The 24150-nt window shown below is 43.6% G+C and overlaps 1 protein-coding gene across 5 annotated transcripts; it reads right to left on the reverse strand.

The window, feature by feature from the left end:
• Window positions 1-1680: 1680 nt before the first annotated feature.
• On the reverse strand, window positions 1681-22953 carry LOC134418454 (glycerol-3-phosphate acyltransferase 3). Of its 5 annotated transcripts, XM_063156775.1 has the most exons (12): window positions 22782-22953; window positions 14416-14488; window positions 8339-8609; window positions 7789-7863; window positions 7224-7313; window positions 6938-7031; window positions 6413-6528; window positions 5277-5332; window positions 4733-4818; window positions 4181-4309; window positions 3626-3705; window positions 1681-2823 (listed from the first exon to the last, which is right to left on the reverse strand). In XM_063156775.1, the coding sequence occupies exons 1-12, from the start codon at window positions 22920-22922 to the stop codon at window positions 2697-2699; spliced, it is 1338 nt and encodes a 445-aa protein (XP_063012845.1). In that variant the 5' UTR covers window positions 22923-22953; the 3' UTR covers window positions 1681-2696. The 5 variants fall into 5 exon arrangements, with proteins under 5 accessions (XP_063012845.1, XP_063012847.1, XP_063012848.1 ...); XM_063156777.1 differs by lacking the exon at window positions 22782-22953 and having other exon boundaries at window positions 8339-8515; XM_063156778.1 differs by lacking the exons at window positions 14416-14488; window positions 22782-22953 and adding an exon at window positions 12825-12927 and having other exon boundaries at window positions 8339-8515.
• Window positions 22954-24150: the final 1197 nt, after the last annotated feature.

Here is a 24150-nt window from a genome sequence, read left to right on the forward strand (position 1 = left end):
TATCACCAGAGTTTCATACCTCCTCAATGTTTCTCACAGACAGCTCCTCTAAGCACTGACTGTTCCTGGTCCTTGCAGCACCAATCCACTCTTTTATAACACTGTTCTTATTGGCTACAGGTGTGGCCTGTTAACATTAGGCCTGCTCCTAATTTTTAGTAATTGGTCCAGCTGCAACTTGTTGGGGGATAAGATTACATTCCATACCACCTTCATTTACCCATACTGTATCCCCCTAGAGCTGCAGGTTCAAGAAACCTCAGCTTATTCACCTATATATTCTCAATTAAGAAATTGCTGCATGATGCCTCTGGTCATGGCCCATGACACTCATACAGCTAAATCTACACATTTCCTTGACAAATTCTCTCCAAAAGAAGGCAGATTTTGTTAAAAAATAGTTCAGTGGAGACTATTTGTAATTAAGTCACAGAATTCCCTTTGGCTTGTCAGACATTTTCATTACAGCATCATTGGATTACCTTGTCATTACTTTGTCATTATCCTTTAACTTAGCAGGGCTTTTTGCCTTAAAATTCAATTTTGCCCTAAGCAAGAAGCAAACTGCAGCCTTGAGCACTTTTGCCAAAGCTCTCAATCCTGTTGCTGTAAACACATGCACCTAACAGCATCCAAAAAATCACTGCAGTTCAGTTACTGATGATTAACTCAAAAAGCAGGAAGAAAGCAAGAGGGCCCATAAACTGGCTGTGAAGGTTCTCTTAGGAATCCTGTACTTAAACCTTCAACCAGAACAATTCTTGTTCCATCTACAGAGAAATATATCATAATCGATACCTTATAAGAAACATTTAAATATATATCCCAATATTTATACAGAGTAGATTTTTAAATGTTACCTAAACTGTATTTTAGGTATGTAGGCAGGCATGTTTTTGTAGGAGCTGTCCTTGCAAAGCTTCCTATTGTGAGTGCAATCCAGGAAAGCTCAAGCTCACAGCTATTATCCATAAATTATGACAAATGCTTTCATTAGCCCTAAGCTTGCATGACCAGTTTATCTTAACAGTAATAACAACTCAGACCACAGCTGAACTCTGTTCACCTTAAGCAAAAAGCCTTTGGTATGTCTCACCAAATGTTACGATGAACTGGTCCTACCACTAACCATTTTAACAGAAACAATTTCCTTCTTGAAGGCTTGCCACGCTAAACCTGAAAACACTTCCCTACACATTCGTTTGTGTAAATGCATAATGGGAAACAGGAATTCTTTTTCTAGGAGACTATGCTCTATCAGATTTTTAAGTCTTGATTTGTAGGACAGTAATTTTCTTTCAGCATTTAATTTATCTTTGCTAAAAGGAAAAGACTACTTAGAAATGAACTCAGCTAAAAATTTAGAAGCTCAGTTCTTTCCCAGTTAGTTACAGATTCATTAATTGAGTCTCCCTGATATGACTTGGTGCTATAATTTCAAGATAAGCCTGCATGATGAGTTACTGCTAGTCTAACAAGGATAAACACCAAGCCATCTATGTGCCTTAGAGTCAAAGGAGAGGGTAAAAAAGGAAAGAAAGTCAGGGTAGAAATCTGTAGAACTGAAATACAATTGGTCCTTTATGTCATTGATTGAAGTTTCCATGATTCCATCTTAGGTTCTCAGGAAGTATAACTTTTTTCATTATATAGAGAACAGTAGTAATGCCAGACAAGACCCATTATAAATATAGAATTTATTTCTCATTACATTCAGACAGCAACATATTGCAGATTTGGACATGTCATGTCTCATATCAAAGCTGACTTACTAATCCTATGTTTATGGTTGTGATAGCTATTGCTAGCCCAGGAAACACAAGATGTGTTTCTGGAGTGGGTCTCTTGAGAATTTCAAGCCATTAACAATAATTTTTGCAGATGGGCACTCTTGACAATCTACAAAGATTCATCTGTCATAGCCTACATTGTCCAACCTTTACTGTACCTTCCCTTTACAGCTCCAGAGCTCAAGAAAGCAATTCCAACAACAGCAATGGACAGGGAGATTGAGGACTTGCCCCTTATCTTCCCTCAGGCAGCACTTCTCAATAAAGTCAATACCATGTTATAAGGCCACCAAATTCCTCACATTCCATGGTCAGCAGGGCAGCTCCTTTCCCATCCTGTAGGGTCTCTGCAACCCTTGCTTCCATTCCCTCCTTGCACATCCAGGTGCAAGCTAACAAAGAGTCAATCTCACAGTTCTGACAACATCCTAAAGCATATGATTTAAGTCATCTACAACAAAAAAAAATCTGTGAGCAACAGGAAAATAAAAAGACAAAATTTTGTTATGTTTAAACCTTTAAAGTACCATGAAAAAGAGGTATTTTCACAAGCAGTGTGCTGACAGCATTTGTTCACTGTACTTCCCTTCATTCTTACCAACTCAGAAAAACTGGGGTGTTTTTCCATCTTCTAACTCTGCGAGCATTCAGCTTGGGAATACCAAGAGCTGCAGTGCATCATCACATGAAGATGGAGAGGGGCACAATAGTGAAAGAATGAACAGAGAAGAACACAGAGACACTGCCCTTGGCAGGCTCTGCACCAGCCATACAGAGACTATGAATACACACAATGAAGGATTTTGTTATCTTGCTCTATTTTTTGACAGTTTTTTTTTTAATTTAAAAAAAAAACACATTCCTGCTAAGGCTGGTTGTGCAAAGTTACTTTTCAAGAACCACCACTCAGTCTGACTCAGTTTCTGCAGACAGGCTTCCCACTGATCCATTTCTCACTAGCATTTTGCTGTAGTTCTTCTGCTGTTCTTCTTTGAAAGTATCTTTGACTTTTGCTCGTTTCAGTCCTCCATCCCTGGAAAGAGGGAACAGTAAACCATCAGGGCTGTAATGGCTATTGTTATCAAACTATGCAATACATTAAAACTCTACAGTTGATTAAGGTAGGTAATAAAGGCTTTGCTTCAGAACTTCTATAACATTCAATTTTAAGCAGGTTTATTAAAACCTTTACTTTGAGCACATAGCTTATGCAGTTCAAATTTTGAATTCAGCTCATTAAAGCAGCCTGATCATGTTGGTAACACACTGTACCTACGATAGAAATCTTTGGCAGTCTGGGATGCTACTTCCCCAGACTGTAGAGGTAGTCAATTTTCTGCAATACTACAGCTGTGTCTTGCCTTATATTCAAAGCTGGGTCTCATAATTGAATCTATTTGCCCATTCTCATCATCTGAATTTCACTCTCAAGTTTGTGCCACATGAAATCTAGGCATTACCCTGCTACTTTACTAAGGCAGGACATGAGAAGTCAGAGGAGAAAGGCTCAAGACCTGTTTAATTTTTTGTTGTTCATCAGATTTGCCAACAAACTTCACTTTTGCTACTTAATCTCAACATCAGAAACAACTGTGAATGGACCTACTTCAAAATCATCAAGCCTTTTAGATATGACTCACTGCATGCTATGTGCTCCAAAGACTTCATACATTTTTAACTTTCACATACATGCATGTGAAGTTACTCCATTGTTTTCCCTGAGTGGAAAAAAGTGATGTTCAATGTTATTTGTCAGAAAGCTAAGGATGGAAGCACCTATCAGTCAAACTAATCACAAATAGTCCATGAATTCTAACAAGGAGGGCATCACTCACCATGGGAGTTCAGTCAGTCCTCCCTGGCGAGCAATGGCTGACCTCACTCTGTTGGCAAACTGAACAGCATCTTCATCTTCCTTCAAGAGCCACAAATTCAACATAATCAAAGAGAGAAGTCAATGGAAGCAGACTTTCATAACATTTTTTCATCTGTTGCCTCATCAAAATAGCTCATTTCCAAAATACCCATTCCTTATCATGCCAACATCATAATCTGATGTTCCCATGTGACAATAACTCACTTTTCCCCTGGAGTGTTGAAATTAGGAGAAAATTTTGCTTCAACAAGATGGAACATTACCATTATTGCTACTGTGAACAGCAGTGTATTTACTGCTATCCTTTGTACATTTGATGCACTGCTGATGGTACTAAGCTGCATCAGGAAAAGGAGAGTCCAATCATACATCAGTCAGCACTGACAAAAATCCAGTATAAAACCAATTTGGAGACATGGGGTGGGCAGAGGTTTTGAGGGAAAAAAAGAGTAAAAGTGCACTTGCAGACAGTCAAGTTTTTAAATAGCAGTCAGGCAACCAGATGCACGATTACCTTTCTAACCATTGGTGGCAAGTACCACACATTGCAAACGATGGCCCAGCTGGTCATTATTCGCAGCAGATAACTCACGATATTGTATTTGCTGCTGTTCCAGAAGGCATCTCCAAACTGAGGATCATACTGCAAAGGATCACAAAAAACAATTGATTGAGCCTTTCCCCAGACCATCACAGCCTCTCAGACCTGGGATTACATAACAGAACCAGCAGCAGACATCACCCATTTGCCTGAACAGCCAAAAGAATTAAGTCTGCTGTGAGCAGGATGCTTCCCTTCAGCACTGGGAAGGACTAGCTGGATTTCTCTTCCTTCCAACTTTCTGCAGGAAGGAGCTGACCCCATCTGGCCTACCAGCCAGACTCTATAGGCCAAAGGACTTAACTCTAATTTCAGCCACTTATTCTCCAGGAGTCATCCACAGCATCCACCCAATTGCCAGAGCTACTGTGCTTTCAGTAGCAGCTGCACTGAGACAGCTTCTTGCCCCTCTGACAAAAAGCCATCCCAAACTCTGAAATCCAGCAGCCAGCTATTTCCACTTACTTTGATTGCAACAGGATAGATTGTCCCTCCTATTTCAAAGCTCCCCTTCTTGAACATCATCACAGATGTATTGTTTATGCAGGTACCTGTCCAGAAGACAAAGTCATTGCTTCACACAGCCATTTCAGTACAACACAACATCCACAGACAGGTCTTACCCATAAAGAGCTTGCATTTGCTGCTCACTGAGTTAAGCATCTCCCCCCTGCTTACTTTCAGCCTTTGTCTTGTGACTGGCTCCCTGAATGAAGCCAGAAGGTGTGCAAGACAAAAATCACAATGCTGCGGTTAAATCTGTAGTACAGCAAATTAATAATCTCAGGGCAAAATAAACAATCTTCCCCTTCTTCTGCCAGGAGAAGCAACATCCAGAGACAGTATTGTGTTGTCTCCATGTATATTCATCTTATATTAAAGATGAAAACCAGGAATGCCCTAACAAAGTTGAAGCCAGAGGTGAAGATAGACTTGAGCAGCAGAACCCATGAAAAGAGAACAGGAATGACATCTACACTGAATGGAGATAAGCAGTTCAGCCTCTTACCTTCTGGAAAAATTAAGATTGGGAGCTTGCTTTTATCTGCCACATGTTCCCTGAGTCTGTGGAAGCAGAAGGAAAGCTTAAAAAACAGCTCCTTTCCACTCTTCTTTCCCCAGGCAGGTGCATTAAAAATACATTTATATATTACACATGTATGAAACCAAAGCCTTTTACTAGACACTAATTTGCACTTGCCTTTTTTTTCCTATACAAACTGAAGCTTTGGGCCTTAGAACCCTGGAGCATTACATTGATGCAATATCCCGTTTTCCTTCCCTTGCATTATTTTACTAATGTCTGTCAGAGAAGCCAACAATTATATGCCATTAACTAACTCTGATCCACTCAACCTTTGAGAAATTGCCTAAGAAAAAAGCATATTGATGCAGCCTCCGCTACTTAACAGCATATTCCTTAAAAGGGGACTTCTAAATGCCTACAGCTCAGTACTTGAATAACACTTGGACAATTTGGCAAAACTGTCCTGCTGTGCAGAGGCAAATAAGCCAGTGAAGAAGTTAACCTGTCAAAATTAACCTAATTACAAATTAGGAAGAATTTTTATCCCTGTACTACAGTGTTCACAGGTATGCTTTTGGTGACATCCTGCAGAAAATCACTTTTGTACCCAACTTACATCCTTATAACAAAACATTTTGCCTTTCAGCCAAACAAATAAGACTTTTTATTTCTAGTCATTCACAATTTCCAGTGATACTGACTTTTTGTAACAAAAATCCAATTTTATCATCAGTATTTCTCTTCAACAGAAACTACCAGAATTTAAGTATCTTCATATTGTTTCCAAGTACACACCTGAATTCATCAGATATTAATTATTCTGCTGATTGCTTTCATCTTCCCAACTGAGATATTTTGTGACAGTCTGCAATCCAAAGCTTCCCAGAACCTTTGGTCTAAACCATGGCACGCTGCATAAATGCTTCAAGCCTTCCCTGATGACCTGGGAACCTGACATTTTCACCTCAGGGTACTGCACCCAAGCCCACACGAGCAAGCACACTCAGGTCATTCTGAGTGATGCAGTGTGCTGCACACCACCCCTGTAACTCATTCCCAAATCCAGGTCTTTGCCTGCCCAATGCCTGTCCAGGGAGGCAGCCCAGCACACATGTCACCTTTTTGTCACTAGATGGCGGTCCTTCATCTCGGAGCGCTCGAACCAGACGTGGGGACAGGCCTTCACCGTGGCTCGCTGGATGATGCCCATCAGCCCACCGTGAACCTGGCCCACCTGCAAGCCCAGCAAGGCACATCAGCATGTGAGACACCTGAAAGGCACAACTTCCTCCTCTCCACCCCTCCAAAAACATCCAACAAACACAAATGCACCAGGAGGCTGCAAGCCAGGATTGAGCAATGACCACAGAACTGTTAAAATGCATTCACTTGAAAGAATCGAGACACTCACATGGTACTATCTCAGGTACTTCAACAGAAGAGTTAGGTATTGACAGTCCAAGAACAACTTCTCCAGCACATAATATAGATCAATTTCAACATAATTTACATTTTTCCCCACTGACCAGTGCTCAAGCAAACATCACTGCTGTGAAAATTAAGTACTGAAGTCCACAAGCAACACCCCACAATCTTTCCCTCTCCTCGTCCCTTTGCTGTTGTTATCTTAGGTCTCCTCATACCATTGCATAGCATCCATCATTTGTCAAAATGATCGCATCTATTGGTGATGTATGGTTGGCAACACAAATTCCTCCTTTCTGAGGTCTGTTTTCCCTGAAATTACATATTTTTTGTTAGACTGCTAGTGCATTAAAGCACCACATTACACACCAAATAGTTCCATTAAGCTGTCAGGTGAGTCAGTCTCTAGAGTGTGACATCAACTTGCAGCTCAGGAGAGAGCAGTCCCCATTTTCAATGGGATGTCACACACATATAAGCATATACACACTTTTGCTCACTCACTTGTTATGGTAATGGATAGTGCCAGACAGAGCTCGGACAAGGATGCGGGAGCACGTGAGGTGAACCACTTCGCTCAGGTAGTTTTTCACCCTGAAAGAAATTAGACAGCTGAAACATCCTGGAAAGTTAGCAAGCACATGCAATGTTCTCCAGCCTACTCAACACAACTCAGGGCTGAAATCTTCCTGGTATTCTGGAACACAGAGGGATGTTCCCAGCTCTACCAGCAGCTCAGCCAAGATACATCATGGCTTTGGCACCACTTTGCTAGGCAAGGCTGTCCTCTCTCTGCTGGGTGTTTTTCATCCCAACACTACTACCTGCCATACAATGTCCCATTTGAGTATCTCATGCCAGCAGGAGGAACCCATCAGAAATCATCAACCCCAATGCCAAGACTGACAAGAATCCAACTCCCGCCCAAATTCAAAATGCCACTAAAACAGGGTCCACAAATTTGTGGGTGGAATGGACTATTGGAAGTCTGTTATAGGTAAAAATCTGTCCACTCCAGTGTTTGCACTGATGCAATTTGGAGAGTTCATCCCTCACACACAGTACCTACCTGCCATTTGGCAGCTGTCCCACCACAGTTGTTCCTACAATCATTGACGTAATCCCAATGGCAGCGAGGCTAAAGCTACAGACAAAACAGATATTAAACCTAAGTAAGTACCTTTGCTCATTGTAATAACACTTTCCCCTCTTTAAAATGGAAAGGGATAGCAGAAATTCAGTTATTCCTCAGATACTTGACATATGAAGTTCTCTAACTCAGCAATTCCCTAACCTGTTGCTTAAAGTCATGGTGTAGCAAAGGCAGCAGATCCAGATACTCCCATGCACACAGTGTCAGGGAGCTTTAGAGCTTACATTTATTTTGCTAATACACATCAGCTTAAGGGAAACATTCATGCAAAAGATGACCAGCAGCTCTACTCTACTCTCCACAGCAAAATAAGTGCTTCTTAACATAAAAGGAGCCTTTAAGGACGTTAATATTTTATATCTGCCAATGCTGCTTTTGGGTTAAAGAAAGCTGAGATGACATTTACCAAGAAAGCCCAAATTTACCCGTCCTCAGGCTGACAAAACCCCTCAGCACCAGAGCTTACCGTAGAGGCAGCAGGATGCAGTAGCGCACTACCACCCCAATGACCCACACGACAGTCAGCCTCAGGCTAATGTAATGGAAGTTGACATTAGTTCTTGTGAGCAGATTCCAGGAGAGCAGCTCTTCTGAGGAAAATCGCTGAGTGACTTCATCTTCCACAATAGCCTCCATCCCCTTTCTGCAGAAGTAAAAAATGTGGGAGAATTCGAAGTCTGCTCGATGCAGAAGAGCAATTTCTTTCTCCATAGGCGTTTCATCCCTTTCAATGATACCTTAGGAAGGAAAAGGGTAACCAACTGAGAAAATAATTCTGTGATGTAACCAGTCACCCCCCAGATCACTAGTCACTTTGTATTACTCAAGAAGACAAATTTACTGTCAGAGCCCCTCCTAGGACAGGAAGTGAAGCTGTGCAGCTGACCACAGCATACCCTGCAGGAGGCCACTTCCAGCTCCCCTTCCTCACAACAACACCTTGAGCAGCAACTACATCAAGCTCTGTTACCTACTGAACATGAAGCAAGAAGGCAAACCCTTTCCCACCATCTGGCGTGTTCTCAAACTTTATTCAGGATTTTCTTATGCTTTCAGGAGAAACCAAGTGAGAGCTTGGCCTTTTCATTCCCTCCTGTGCTCTGTGTATTTAAAGGCATTCAATCTCCTTGATGGAGGCTTCCCTACTCCCATCTTGTCTGACATTCTGGTGTCCCACAGCCACAACACTGCCAAAGCCCCAGACCACAAAACTGTGCATGGACCAGCTCTGAACCAAACACACCTCCCTGCCACCACAGCACAAATGTTTTCTGTAAGTACAGGCAGACCACACTATTTTTTTTATTTTACTTAAAATCAAACAAAGAAAAACTCTCCAAAACACTACATCAAAGAAAATTGTGCTTAAAGGAGCCTTGATTTAGTTCAGCACCAACAACTGTTTCAGCTGAACTCTGACTACATAATGCCTGGAGAGAAACCTGGAGACTTCACAACTGCAGCACAAACAAGAAGTATTCCCATCCCTCCAATCTGTTCATTTTTTAAGCTTATGGTCTGATAAGCACAAATTTCTCATCAGAGCTTTCAAAGGCAAGAACAAATTGTGTAAGCTAAACACAGATCAAGTAGTTGCTTGCTTGTAAGCAAGTCTGGCTCCAGAAACTGATGACCAAAGAAATCTAGAGTAACAGTTAACCAGAACAACCATCCCCTGAGACACTCAACTTGGATTACAGAGGTCCAAGTTCAAGTTGCCACTCTGTCAGACGCCCTCTGATAAATTGCATAATCTCTGTGCTTCCATGCTGAGTTAAAAAAAAAGCACCCAATTTCATCAAGCTACTAGGAACTTTCCACATCCTAGAATGTGTCCTTCCCAGTTAAGTCTTGTCAGCAGAAAATCTCTCAGTATATTTCCTGTGCCAATAATTGTAACATTTAAATTACAAGTTATATGGAAAATCTTCTTATCACACATACGGATATGGCCATATGGGATAACATGGGAAGTTTCAAGATACAAATCCCACAAACCACTGAGGTAAATACTGAAGAACAACACTGCTACAAAACCTACTGGCACCTTCAGCATGGAACCTGGCAGGCAGAACTCCCAATTGTACCAGCGGGCCACCTCACTGCATTGTCCTATGACAAGCCTACAAATACAAACCATTAGTATGGTACACCCAAAAAGCCACATGCTCTTCAGGATCTAAATTATACAAGCATGCATCACATCAAACATTTACCAAAATGCACTATGCTTATGTCATATGTTAAACCCAAATCAGAGGTCTAGCTTTTGATTCAATTTTTCTCACACTCAGAAAATCTCCAAACTGTGAAATATCCAGGACTGTAGGTGAGTCAGTGCAACCTGTCTGCTCTGTGCTGTTGGAAACAGGTTGTAGGCAAGAAACCAGGGGAACGCTCCAGCACCCACCACACAAGTACCACCCCTCTCTCTAGTTCCCAGAGCTGGGAATGGTTCCTCTTCATCCAGCTGTTATCCTTCCCCCTTATTCAGCACCACTCACACAGATGGCCCATCTAGCTCCAGCTTCTCAGCTGAACCCAGCTGAGAAGTTTATCACACTGCCAGCAAGCTGAGACAGCAGGGCTGGAATGTCCAGCCTCATCAGCCGGTGCTGTCCTTGTCACATAACACCCCATGCACCAACTGCCCTGCAGCTTTGGGACAGCTGCTCCAAGCCAAGATCCCGGTGGCACGTGAAGGTATTACAAACAGAATTACACACACGCTGCTCTCTCTGGTGACGTACCTGGCCTTCTTCTAATCACAAGTCACACTTAATGGCCTTTAATCCCTTGGCCACAGGCACAGCTGAGCTGGCTAAAGACAGACCTATGCAGGAGTACAGCAAACATTAGTCTCAACAACAAAAAAAAAAAAAAAAAAAAAAAAAAAAAAACACAGCACTAACCCCAAGCCTTCAAGCTCACATACTCCAGTAAACTAATTATACCAGGCTCAAATTTAACACCGTCTACTTACAAAGCAAGTAGATCTACTTAGTAGTATCTAGTAATTAGCTCCTTAGTAGTATCTACTTATGTAGTAACTAGATACTACTAAGATTATTTGCATAAGCTTGTCTTTTATTGAATGTAATTTTCAAATCTCTTATTGGCATTTTTGTCATTTTTAAACCCACCACCTTGAAGACAACACAGCCAGCACCCACATGGAGAGCTGAGAACTGGTTATTCAGTTACAGTGAGATAGACACCCACCCTCCAAGCACCTACTCAGCCAAGAGCTACCACTGGGTCCAGCACACACTGCCCTCTAACAGAGAAAGATCTTGAGGTCACAGCATCGCATAATTCCCCACGTAACTACACCAGTCAACTTTTCCCTTGAAACTACTGCTTATCACACAACCAACACAGGGGCACCGGCAGCCCTTTCTGCCAAGAGATGTAAAGCACAGTGTATTTGATGCCGCAGAGAAAGGTGGTGTCTCTTCAATCATGTCCACTTGGTTTTGGGGTTGGTCTTTTTTTGTTTGATTTTGTTTGTTTTTTTACTGAGGGACAAAATTTCAGTGTTTGGGGAGGACCATTTTTGCTCTGCCAGGGAACAGGAGAACTTGACTTTGAACATAAAGTCAAGTACTCCCTTCTATCCTGACCCAACTCCTAGTACTGGCTGATTTCCCTGACTGAGTACAGTGAGTCAGGGAAATCTTATGACTGGTCAGGGAAATCGTAAGAGATGATACACACATCCGTATAGCACTTACACACAGGTGCGTACACACAGAGAAACATTTACCTTTACCCTGTTTTAATCAACTACTCTGTAATTCATTATCAGCAGGAGTTTCTCCTCCCTCAGTAAATATTGTGTAATGCAACTGGGCCTCTGTCTGATCATGTTCTGTCACCTCAGCAGACTTATATAATGCACTGTTAGACCTACACCTGCCCTGTGATGCAGGGCAGATGCCCTCAAGTACTTTCTTCCACAGCCAGGAACTCCTAATCACAAGTCAGTTACTCCTATGCTTTAAAACTTCCCAAGAGCAAGATATGGAGCACAGCTCAGCATCACATGTCTCCCCATACTTTCTCAAGTAAGGAACAGTTAAGATTCCAGCTTCCGACAGAAAGAGCCACCTCCTGTGGGGAAATATTTTAACTTTTTATTTCAGATATATGAAGGACATTAAAAAGGGCTTCAGGCTACCATTGTGATTGTGTATCCCCATCCCTAAGACTGCTTGAACATAGCCTGCATGCAATCATCTATATTAATTACCTCAGGCCATTTTTACTATCTCTAATGGTCCTCCAGACAGCAAAGTACACTCAACTTTGTGCAGGCTCTGAACTACAGCACAGCACATATTAACACTACACACCCCTCAGCTGCAGGAGAAATAGCTACTTGTAGCTTTTTTTCAAACATAGTTCAAAGACCAATCTACTAGCTAAGACCTCCCTCCCTTGATGTCTGTTTACTAGCGAAGAAATAACCACGTGTAAGAATGATCAGATGTCTAGGAGGATGACAGCTCCCACTGGGCAGCTAAAGCAGCACAGTAGGGTCTCTTGCCATCTCACTGGCCCATGTAGTGATGGGGCACTATCAGCCTTACAGGAAGAAAAAGGATCTTCCTGCATCATTGGCAACCTGGGAAGCAGACAACATGTCACTGACAATTACCTGAAAGGACCGCCAACCTTGCCTTTCCCCCTTTCTTCCCAAAAAACCCCACAACTTTCAGGACACTGGTGAGTGATATAGGATGTGCTTTTTCTCAGCCACTTGTAAGTCAGCAACTAAGCAAGACAAGTTTTAACTTATTTCCAGAGGTGCTGTGCAGTAACTACAGTTTATTGTCAGAGATGCTGACACCTGCTACCATGGAATCCAGTTGCACACCTGGCCTGCAGACAGTGATCCCAGTGTTTGCAGTATTGATAAGCATATCCCTTTGGAGCTGAAACACACATACCCGGCTCAGCAATTCAGTGCCCACTACTGGATCATGTTCACATGAGCTAATCCACAGGCTCAGGTAACAGCTGACTTGTCTGCTAACTGGCAGGCTGGGCCTGCTTCCAGTTGTGCAGCCTAAGGAAGGAACACACAGAAAATGCTCACACTGCTGCCAAATGCTGTCAGAATAGAGCAATTGAATAACAAAACTGAAGCATTCGGGAACCAGGAGGAAACCAAGTGCTGACTGCAATGCTTTGTTCAGCCTTCTCCTGTTTCCTGGGCAAACTCAGGCTTCTCTTCTGGCTCCAAAGTCAAAGACAACTCTGACCTACTACAGTCTACCACAACTCACACACAGTATGGGTTAAGATATAGTTAAAGAACTAATTTCAAAACCAGGCTAAAGGAAGAAAGATGAAGCAACTTTTCAGCTGTCTTTCTACAGACAATGAGTGCAAGAAGTTTGGCAAACACTGATACTAACTCCAGAGTAAAAGGTCAATAGCAGCAGACTGAAAAAAAGACAAGCCCACTACACACTTTCAACTTGCAGTCCTACCATAGAAAAAGCACCGAGCTTGGGAAAGAAAGGTGCTGTCCAACAAACACTTAGACCTCTTCAGAGAATATTTAAGTGCACTCTAATGCTGTTAGGACTGAGATAGTTTGCCAGCAACCCTGGAAGCATCAGGGTATAGACAAATTTCAAGATGAAAACTAACCTCATATTTAAACACAAAAATTTGTATCAACTAGGAACAGTCTCCATCTTAAGCTCTACTTTGTTTTGGTAAATTTCATGTTGTTTCATGCTCTTCACTTCCTCATCCCCTGATTTTTCAAAGACTCAGTATGAGCCAGTAAAAGCAGCATTTTATACTGCAGGAACTGTTTGCTAGCCAGTAGCATTGCAAAACAATTTGATATGTAAGTGTGCTGGCTTTCAGTGGGGTAGAGTGAATTTTATTCAGAATAGCTGGTATGGGGCTGTGTTATGGATTTGTGCTGAACACACAGTTGATAATACAGGGATGTTTTTGTTATTACTGAGCAGGATTTACAGAGCCAGGAGCTTTCCTGGTTTTCATACAACCAGGCCAGTGAGGAAGCTGGGGGTGCTTGCGAGAGTAGGAGGAGAAACAGCTTGGACAGGTGACCCTAAGTGACCTTCCAGACCATACGGCATCATGCTCAGAAGATAAAATGGGAGGAAGAAGGAGGAATGCAAGACATTGATGGTGTTTGTCTTCCCAAGTCACTGTTACCCATGATGGGGCCCTGCTGTCTGGCCTGCCCATGGGAAAGCAGGGAATTCATTCCTTGTTTTGCTTGTGTGTGTGACTTTTGTTTTCCCTGTTAAACTGTCTTTATCTCAACCCATGGATTTTCAGGATTTTACCCTTGCAATCAGTCCTCTCCCCAGTCCTACTGGGGCAGTGAGTGAGCAGCTGCCTGAGGATATACCATGACTTTCAGCGAGCATGTAACACCCACCTCTTCTCAGATTATCCCATGCACACACCTAACTGCTTCATCTGAGAAGGCCTCAGTACTCCAACATGACAACATGAGTCTCACCAATGTGATTTACCCCAAGCTCTCACCAGTGGCAGAAGGAGTCCGTGGCACCTGCGGCTGCGGCTTTTTGGCACCTTTTTGTAACCGGATAGTGGCCCACTGTTGAACAGAATGAAAACATAATTTCACACATGCAGTATTCACTTCAGGAAAAAAAGTCACCAAAAAAACCCAACAGTTAGCCAAAGACACATTGTGATTTTCAAAGAATATCTTCGTCAGGTAATCATCATTCATCCTCCTCAGATCTGTCCACAAACCCAAACCCATACACAGTTCTTATGAAGAAACTCAGAGTAATTAATAATAATTAAAAAAACCAAACCAAAACACTCAGTGCTGCTCCAGTGACATTTGTTGCCTCCTCACTCCTGGAGATACAGCTGCCACAGTCCCCAAGTTTGGGGACTTGCCCATGCCTCCCGTGCAGCAAACAGTAGGAATAACTCAGTTCTTCTGTAGTACTTAAGTACCTTCAGTAACTTTCTGGCTACATTCTTATCAGTATTGTGACCATAAAAGTTCTGGGAAATACCAAACCAAAGCAATGTTCAAGGAAGAACCTATTCAGAGCACTGTCATTTTACATTTTGTCTATGTAATGGAATTGGGGGGTACAGAGGGACCAGCAAACACATTCACACAATCATTTCTGACCAGACTTGAATCACTGCATTCAACAAATTAATATCTCCACAAACAGCTAAGTCACTTATCACATAGAACAATAGCATATTTGGCTAATGGTCTCAGCCATACACACCAGCAGAAAAAAAAAAAAAAGTTTTCATCTTTCAAATCCTCTCAAAGGGATAATTAAAACCTGGAAGAACACTTCGGTGCTCGAAAGAGAATGCAACAATACCTTCAGAAAGCTCTTGCTACAGAAATCCTGCAGTTTTGGGTTTATTCTAGACTGTGTCAAAGCTTGAGCCTCAGCACAAATCAGGAGGACCCAGGTTACTGAGACAGGCCTTTGTAATGCACAAAAGCTTGCAACTCCCCCTATACTGCAGCATCTTGACGTTTTGCTATGCAAAGGAGGCAGTGCAATCTTCCCAAAGCAGAGAAATTGCAGGGTCATGTAACTCAAGTCAGTTTCCACTGCTCAAATACATTTATCAACCCTATTCAGAAAAGCCCCTTTCTTCGTCCTAAGTGGTCTGACCTTTGCTCCTCATGTCCCTCTAACTCCAGAAAGGTGCAGCAACCCACCCAGGGGATGGAGGAACAGTGGCAAAGAGAAAGCCTGGAGAGGACAGTTCCCTTTGCACCCTACCTGTGCCCTCCCAGGAGATGGGAGCACTGCCACAGGCCTGACAAGAGTGCAGCATCATGTACAAGGGTTGCACCGTGTATTCTGGGGGACAACTGACTTCTGCTCCACAAGTCAGTGGCTGAGGCATTCTTACATTCCATGCCAGGTCTCTTAGGGGATTTAAGCACACTTAATAAAATAAGCCATGACGAGACCAGCTCTCCCTCTTGGTCAGGAGCATTTGGACATTCCTAAGGACCCACATCTATCAGATGACACAGCAAAACAAGTTTTAAGTTCTCTGTCAGCTTTCTTCTTACCTCAATCCACCATATTTCCAAAAACTATGTATGTTCCAGCAACCAAGGAGTAAGAAATTAGAAATTTTTACTTAACATCTAATTCTTTCACATATTCTCAGGCACCTGAATTAAAGGCATTACCACCAAAGCCAGAATCTCAAGTGAAAAGCTTGTTTGTATCCAGGCTGGGAAACAAAAGAGACACCACCCACACTAATGTGAGTAATTCTCCTTCCTTCCTGCTAATTGGGGATATGTGCCATCCATCACTGGTTCCTATGCTGAAGGACAACAAGGTTATGCTACAAAGAGCTATCACAATGTGAGCTGATCCATCCCACAGAGAGGAAAAAAGGTGTTTGTGTATTAGAGATCAAAGCACGAAACAATTACAAGCCATAGTCTCCCTTCTACTCAGGAAATGAGCAAAAAGCAGACTGGCAAGGCTTTTGGATCTCTCAGTAACACTGGCACAAATCTAAGTGACTTCTCCCAGCTGGTGCTGAGCTGGCAGTCCCAAGGACCTTGGTGCAGACCTGTGTTTTTAGCAAGGTTTCTTGAGGCAGCTTTGGGGAATAAATACAAAACATCAGGCTCCTGAACAGATTAAAAACAGTTCTACAGTGGGGCTACCCAATGGACTGAAAATGTAAAGTTAGAAAACAGCATGATCCCAGAACTACAAGCATCACCACATGTCTAATTTTGAAACTTTAGCATCATAACTGCTAACAAGAAAGTAGCTTGAATGCTTTAATTACGCAATGTAGAATCTGAAGATACCACACTTCACTAGGCAAGGAAAACATCAACTTTCCCCTGAAAAGTTCTCCCTCCTTATCCTCCTAGAAAAGTCCTCTAATTTATCAGCACCTTTAAAATAAAATCTAAAGTGGCCAAAAGATCAAATTCACTTACACATCACTAAGCAACTGACACATAGAGGACCTAAGCAGTACTTGAGAAAGATAGTTGTCTATTTAGCAACTGTCTTATCTGGAGTTAGGAAGGGTTTTTGATATCTCTTGTGAATGTGTGATTCTTGCCTCTGAGGTCTGACTATGTCCAAAGCCAAGCCTGACATGTCATTTCATGAAAGCACGTCTAGACATTCTTTGCTGGGATCAAAACACAAATCATTAGGAACACCTCAAAGTGTTGCCTGCTCTCCTAAGGAATGGGGCTCCACCTTTCACCTCATTTACCACCTTTACACCACCTCTGACTTAACAATGTTCAACAATGTTTTGGAAGGGAGAGATGACTGAAACCTGCAATCACATAGAGACAGACCACTGGGGTTCCTCTTTTAAAAGCACCGCTGGATCAGAGCCAAAAGTTCATGTTTTAGTTTAGGTGAGCACTCCTCCTTGGAATCTCTCCAAACCTCAGCAACAACAGAAAGATTGCAGAGCACATCCCACACATTGCCACCTTGTTTAACACAGCAAGGTCTGCATGCCAGTTGTTGAGCTGTTCTGTGTGAGGAAAGAACACCAACACCACCAAGAGGAGCAGTCATTTCTGAGTCAGGGCAAAACGTCCTGTCTCACCTCCCATGCACTTCTTATTCTGATGGGACACCCCTGGCACTCCTCCAAGGAGCTTCCCAAATTCCTCCACACACAGGAGTTGCATAGCAAGTCCTTCCTGGTGGACAGGTATCCAATGAGCAATTACGAGTCCAGCTTTATAGGATAACACCAATGGCATCAGCAAAAGGAATGCCAAGCAGCTTCTTTTACAGCAGCCTCTTTTACAGCAGCCTCACAAACTCCTGCTTCAAGGCAAGCTGCTGTTATTTTTTCAACAGCATTTGATTATTAACAGTGTTCACATGCTGTAAAACAGAGAGCAGTTTCAGACAAGAGCTGTTGATCTGGAATATGGCACATTAATTACTGATGCTATTACAGCAAAGGGCAACCACCAGCTCTGCCAATCTTACTGATGTACAAGGACTCTTGAGTTTTAAATCTGTGGTAAACATATATATATATAGGCCTTCAAAGGACTGGGTCTACATTAATATAGGCCAGGGATTTACTTCAAGATTCTGCACAAAATTCGCTAAAATATTATTCCAAAATTCCAAAAGTCAGCATGAGCCCTGTAACAAGGATGCATCGTTCACACCAGGCATGTCTCCAAGACACGCTTCTCATTACCATCTGAGCTGGCAGCTTTCAGAGCTCTCTCGGATTCTCCTCTGCCCAGCAGTCCTTGAAGGATACCAATTACACAGACAGAGGCCTTCACTGACTGTGCAATGACATTAGTCAGCAAAGTTTGCTGCTGAGGCCAGTGAGTTACACAAGCAGCAGTCAAAGCCCACAATGATTCATCCATTTGTCAGCTTACATCCTCCTCTCCATTCCCTACCCTCATGCCCTGCACCACACAATCCTGATGGTGCCTTATGGGAAGAAGCTGCAGCCTGGCATACCTAGGACAAGAGTATCAGTCCATCCCACCGGCCCTGCACAGCTGCAATCTCCAGTTTGACCAGAGGCACTGAGAGGTCCTTTTTCCCTCATACCTAGGTCCATTCATATTGCCAAGGTCATCTGCAACACAAGGAACTTGGGCTTAACCTCCAGCTACAGAATAATACACTCTTGTGCAGCAAAAATACATTCCCTACAGGCAGCACAATACAGTATCAGGAATTGCATCTGTTACAAGGGGCTGCTCTTAAACCCCATGGGTCATTTACAGGACTGGAACAACACCTACAAGTGCAGCATCTGCTGTGCATTACAGCCAGCAAAAGCAGCCACACAAGAAGCACTCTCTGCTCACCACAAGCCCCCACAAAAAGCCTCCAGAGACTGGGAAGGGGAGTGCACTAAAAGTGCTTGCAGCCATCAACAAACCATTAGTCCAGAAACAGACAATAATGTGATGTTAGTTAATAGCCAGGTTGTTTGTTTCCTGACTCAAATGTGACCTGAACACCTCACTTCCCTCAGGCTTTCTTGTTTCCTCATGTTTCACAAGCATTATGCACCACACAGTTTTAAAAACACATGAATTTTTCCCATTAGAAAGGGCAAGAAGGGCAGTCTTTACAAAGTGTGCTGACAACTCTACTGTCTCAGGCAGCAAGGCACACCCCAAAAAAAAACCCATCAGACTGGAAAAAAATCCTCAAGTATTTAACAAGCTGAGCTGCAATCCATCCAAGCAGAGATCATCACTGGGAGGGTGCATTGCTACTGCCAAATATATAGACACACTGCCCAAACTAGTCCTACAGACTTTCTACAATCTGATGGAAATAGAGAAACTTATCCTATGGGACAGGGCCTTATCCTATGCTCTATGGGCCTCAATGAAAGACCAAGGACTTGCTGAAAGGTTGGATTCTCCAGTGCTTAGTGAGACACCTCCAATGGCATGTTTGCAGGGGCCTCGACAGCCCCAAATCACATTAAGAGTTCACAAGAGGCAATGGATTAAGACAGAGCATAAATGAGACCAAGAGGTAAAAATGCACTAAATTTAAAATTGGAAGGAATCTGTTGATGTTGAAAAACAAACAGGAGCAATGCAGCATGCTGTGATGACTGCAAGAGACAGTCCCCAGCATTTCAGCAGTAGAGAATATTTCTGTGGCAAAAGACTTGACAAGCATCAGGACAGCAGCTGCCTAGTCCAGACTAGCTCCTTATAGGGTCAAACAGCTGCTAGAGATGTGTCTGCAGCAGTACTCCCACATTTTAAAAAACTATACTAACATGGTGCCAGAAATCCTTCTATTAACACTGGAAGGAAAGCCACAGACAAAAATGAGCAAACTCCTAAAAGTTTGCTGTGTTTGGTAAGGCAATTCAGGAGCAAGTTCATGCACTTTCAGGAATACCCACATGATGGGGGAAGGAGGCTTCCAAATAGCAAGTGCTGCCTGCTGAGCTTCTGCAGCACAACTTTCTACACATTTTACCTAATCACGTGGAAAAAAATACAATCACATAGGAAAAAATATATCCATACAAGGCTGGTAATCCCTAGTGCAGTACTTAAGGGTCAAATGCAACCCAACAGCAGCACATCCTCATCTGTACACGCTGTGTTTTCTTAGCAGCATGTGTTTGCTGAGGCAGCTCAGCAGAGAGAAAAATCCATTGTGCACCAACTGATGTCCCTTGTCAGAAATGTCAGATGGTCGAAGTACAAAAACACTTTGTTCCTAAAAGGAGCTTCCCCCTCCCTTTCCTCAGATCATGCTTGCAGCACCAAGAATAAGCTTCTGCCCTCCCGAAACAAGCAGAAAAAGGTGGTTTTTTTAATTGGCAGGAAAAAATTCAAGCACAAGCCCCCATCATCTTAACTTGCTCCATCCCACAGCCTACACAACAATGAACACCACAGACTCATTCTTGGATGTTTTGTTTTGTCTGATACAACCTGAAGAGGTATCCCAGCAAACTCTAGAATTGTCCCTGAACTGTGGACAGACTTGGGCCCTCAAAACAGATTGATTTGAATAAAGCAGACTTTGTAACCTGACAACACAGGCCATGTAGGAAACAAACCACAGTCACTGTGCCCTTCCACTACACCAAGACACGGGATACAAACAGGCAAAGCCAGGGTATCACCGGGGATGCACAAACAGCCACCACTTCTCAGACAGTTCCTGTAATCTGGCCTATTAAAGAGGCAACAAAAGCAGCAGCACCTTGACTGAACACCGTGCAGGTGCCTCCTCCTGGAAAAGAGGGGAAAAGGCCTGAGGAGATCCAGGGAGTGGAAAAGGAAGCTTAAGGAAGCTAATAAGTTAACACTGCTGAAAAAGGCCTCAGCCAGCAGAGACTTCAGCATTCTGTGACTTCACAGAGCCAGAAAGCTCTTATCAGGAGAAAATGTGCACACTCTATTCAACATCCCAGGGAGCTGCAGACACTCAGCTAGCAGCACATTTCACTGTTAACACAATAGTATTAATAACTATCCCTTATAAAAGAAATACACCTTCCCAAATTATTTAAATAACCTATGTCTTAAAAGTTTGTCATGGAAGGATACAGTACTTCTCCCAGTATTACTCTGATTAATATCCACAGTTTAGATATTACACATCAGGCCCTCCTGCAGGTGCTGCTGGGACCTGGCTGCAGACAGTCGTCCTCTGTCAGGCTTCTAACCAAGACAGACCTGTGAGCAAACGAAGAGGAAACATCCCACAACAAACCACTTCCTTCCAGGGATTATCCCCATGCAAGTATTCTGAGGACTAAGTATTCATAGGCAAAGCAAGGCCAGGTTGAGATAAGCTGAATACCTGGGTGCACTGAGCTTCTTCACTCTCCCATAGCAAGTCAAATTCAGCTGACTCTTCTCAGAATACTTTCCAATTTTTCATTGCCTTTTCTTTATAGATACATTATTTTATATCATATATATGTCCAATATAATTATGCATTAATAAAATTTTTAATATATTGAGCAGCATGCAACTCCAGAAAGTATTTAATGCAAAAGTAATGGTAACTCGAGAGGTAAGTCATTATTTCCTCCCTTAGGCAATAGGAGAGCTCTCACAAATAACCACCATCAATATGCTGCCAGATACATCTCCACAATTTTGCCCAAAACATTTTGAGTCACTTCTTGTTGCAACCTTTGATGACACTAAAAAATAATGATTAATGATCTACGAATAAAGAATGTAAATTGTGGTTATTCAAAGGTGAAGGCAAGTCATCCAAACAAGACTATCTCACTAGGCCATCTGAATTGCTCCCTGAGGCCAGGGTGATCTTTACCTCCTCAGCTCCTGCTATTCAAATCCTTTTTTCCACTAACAATTGCATCCTCCCTCCTCAACATTTATCCTGATACCATTCACAGTCCCAGAAATTATTTACAGCAGACTCATTCTCACCCAAAAGCCTAAAAACATTTTGCCTTAAGATGCATTTAACAAATGCTGATTTAATAGGTGGAATTTTTTTAGCCACGCACTGAAGTACAGGAACAAGGCTTGCCTAAAAACCTCGAAGAACAAGACGAAATTAGACAAAATCTACTTTCCATAGTCACGTAGTGATGCATGTTGCACAGCCACTGAGTGTGCTGTGAGTCATTTAACTTTTCCTCCTTACAGCTGTTTCCGTGGTTTGGGCACCCCTCCTCCTTGGAAAAGGCGTAGTAAAGATTCAAATCTGATCACGTCCAGCAACAATTTCAAAACACCCTTGCTCACCACTACCATAAGCTTCAGAAGGAGGGTTTTCACACACATATTAAATATGCCCTATGCAGAAAGCAGTTCCTCTGCGAGAAACTGTCTATCCCTGAGAATTGAGAGGCAGATGGCAACTAAGGTAGTGGACATCTCAACGGGGATGGGAGTCCGCGTTTCTGAGCATCAGCACTTCTGGCAGCAGACCTCTACACCCGCCGAGAGCATGACCCGGCATCATTCTCCCCAGGTGGAGCACAGCTGCCACAGCGACAGCCTCGCCCAGGCCATGGTACAGCCTTAGGTAACGAGGTTTGTTCCGCTCTCCTGCGGCTCCGGAGACAGCTCTCCAGAGCCTACACAGCCAGAAATTTAACACAGATCTCCACTTTTACCTGAGGGCTTTAAGCCCGAAGCTACATCCGGGCAGAGCTGATGCCAGGCAGGACGTGACCCACCCGCTCTCCCCTACAGAAGGACGCGGTGGGACCGGAGCGCACAGACGCCCCTCCGGGATATCCAGCCCCGGCCTGAGGGAGCCGTGCCCGGCCCGCCTGGGCCCGGGGGCAGCGAGCGAGGCGCAGCTCCGCGGGGAACGCAGCGCCAGGGACACCCCCCTTCCCCTCCAGAGCCCCCGCCTACCTCCAGCGTCTTCACCAGCACCCACATATAGGCTTCAGAGATGCCCAGCGAGATGCCCAGAGCCGAGGGCAGCACGATGAGCCCGAGCACCACCGCCATCCACACGGCGCCCACCTGCCCCAAGGCCCACACGACCTCCATGGCGCGCAGGACCGCGCAGCGCCAGCGCCGCCTCCCGCCGACCCTAAAGGCCCGCGGCCGCCCCGGCCCGGCCCGGCCCGCCTCGCTCCGCCCCGGCCCGCCCCGCCCCGCCCCGCCCCGCCCCGCGGGGCACCGTGCGCCCGGCGGCCGCTCGGGAGCGGCTGGGGTGGTGCAGACAGCTGCCCCTTTTCGGTGGTGCAGGTTTGGAAGCCGTGTGCGCCTCGGGAGAGGGCGCCCGCGGGGCGGGAAGCAGCCGAACCGGGGGCTAGCGGACGGCACGGAAGGCTCCTGCTGTGGGAAAAACGGCTCCAACGGGGGCGGGCGGGAGCGCGGCGGCCCTGCCGTGGCCAGCCAGGTGCCTCGAGCAGCGGGGGCTGGAAAGCCCTAGGAAGCCCGAAACGAGTAGGTCGGAGGGCAAAAATGGAAAGGAAAACTGGGGATAGCTCGTGGGTGTGTGAATATCAAAGAGGAGAAGTAAAGAAAGGAAAAGGGGCAAGATCTGCACTCGACCACCTGTGTTTTCCTCCTGATTTGAGCGGGGAAGAGGGATTCGCTGAGGGTCCAGCTCCCACCCCGGCGTTAGGCCCTCTCCAAGAGAAAGGAAACTGTGAAAAACGCCAATCACTTGTTTTTAAAATTTTTAAAAGTTTAATAGTAATAAAATGGTTAAAAAAATAGTAACACAATTAGAGTAATAACAATTTGGACAAATTGAATTAAGACAATATGAGACAATAAAAACAAAGAGTTACGGACGTCCGGGTGCCTTTTTGTGGGCATCACGAGCCCGAAAAAGACCCCTGCTAACAAAGGATTGACCCTTAAAAACAATAGCCCGTTGCATATTCTTACACTTCATACATGATGCATAAAGTCCATTCAAACAAAGGATTTTGTCTGGTCATTGTCAACTTCTTCCTTCTAATCCTAACAGCGCCTTCAAGGCGGGAAGAAGTTAGTTTCTTCTGATAAGAAGGCAATAAATTCTTTTCCCTGAAAGATTTAGGTGTCCTGTGGCTGCTATCTGGTGGAGTGCCTCATTCCTTTCTTTAAAAAAAAACCACTAACCTAGTTCTTATTTTAAAAATTTTTATAACCTAAAACTATATTTAACACAGTACTTAAGAGAATTAATACAGCATTTCTTTCTAACACAACACATATAACATTCATTTTAATATTTGGAAAAATCCAATCATAAAATACATGCATTTTTCACAGAAACTTG

This window comes from Melospiza melodia, chromosome 5 (assembly GCF_035770615.1).
Source record: "Melospiza melodia melodia isolate bMelMel2 chromosome 5, bMelMel2.pri, whole genome shotgun sequence".
Classification (NCBI taxonomy): domain Eukaryota; kingdom Metazoa; phylum Chordata; class Aves; order Passeriformes; family Passerellidae; genus Melospiza; species Melospiza melodia.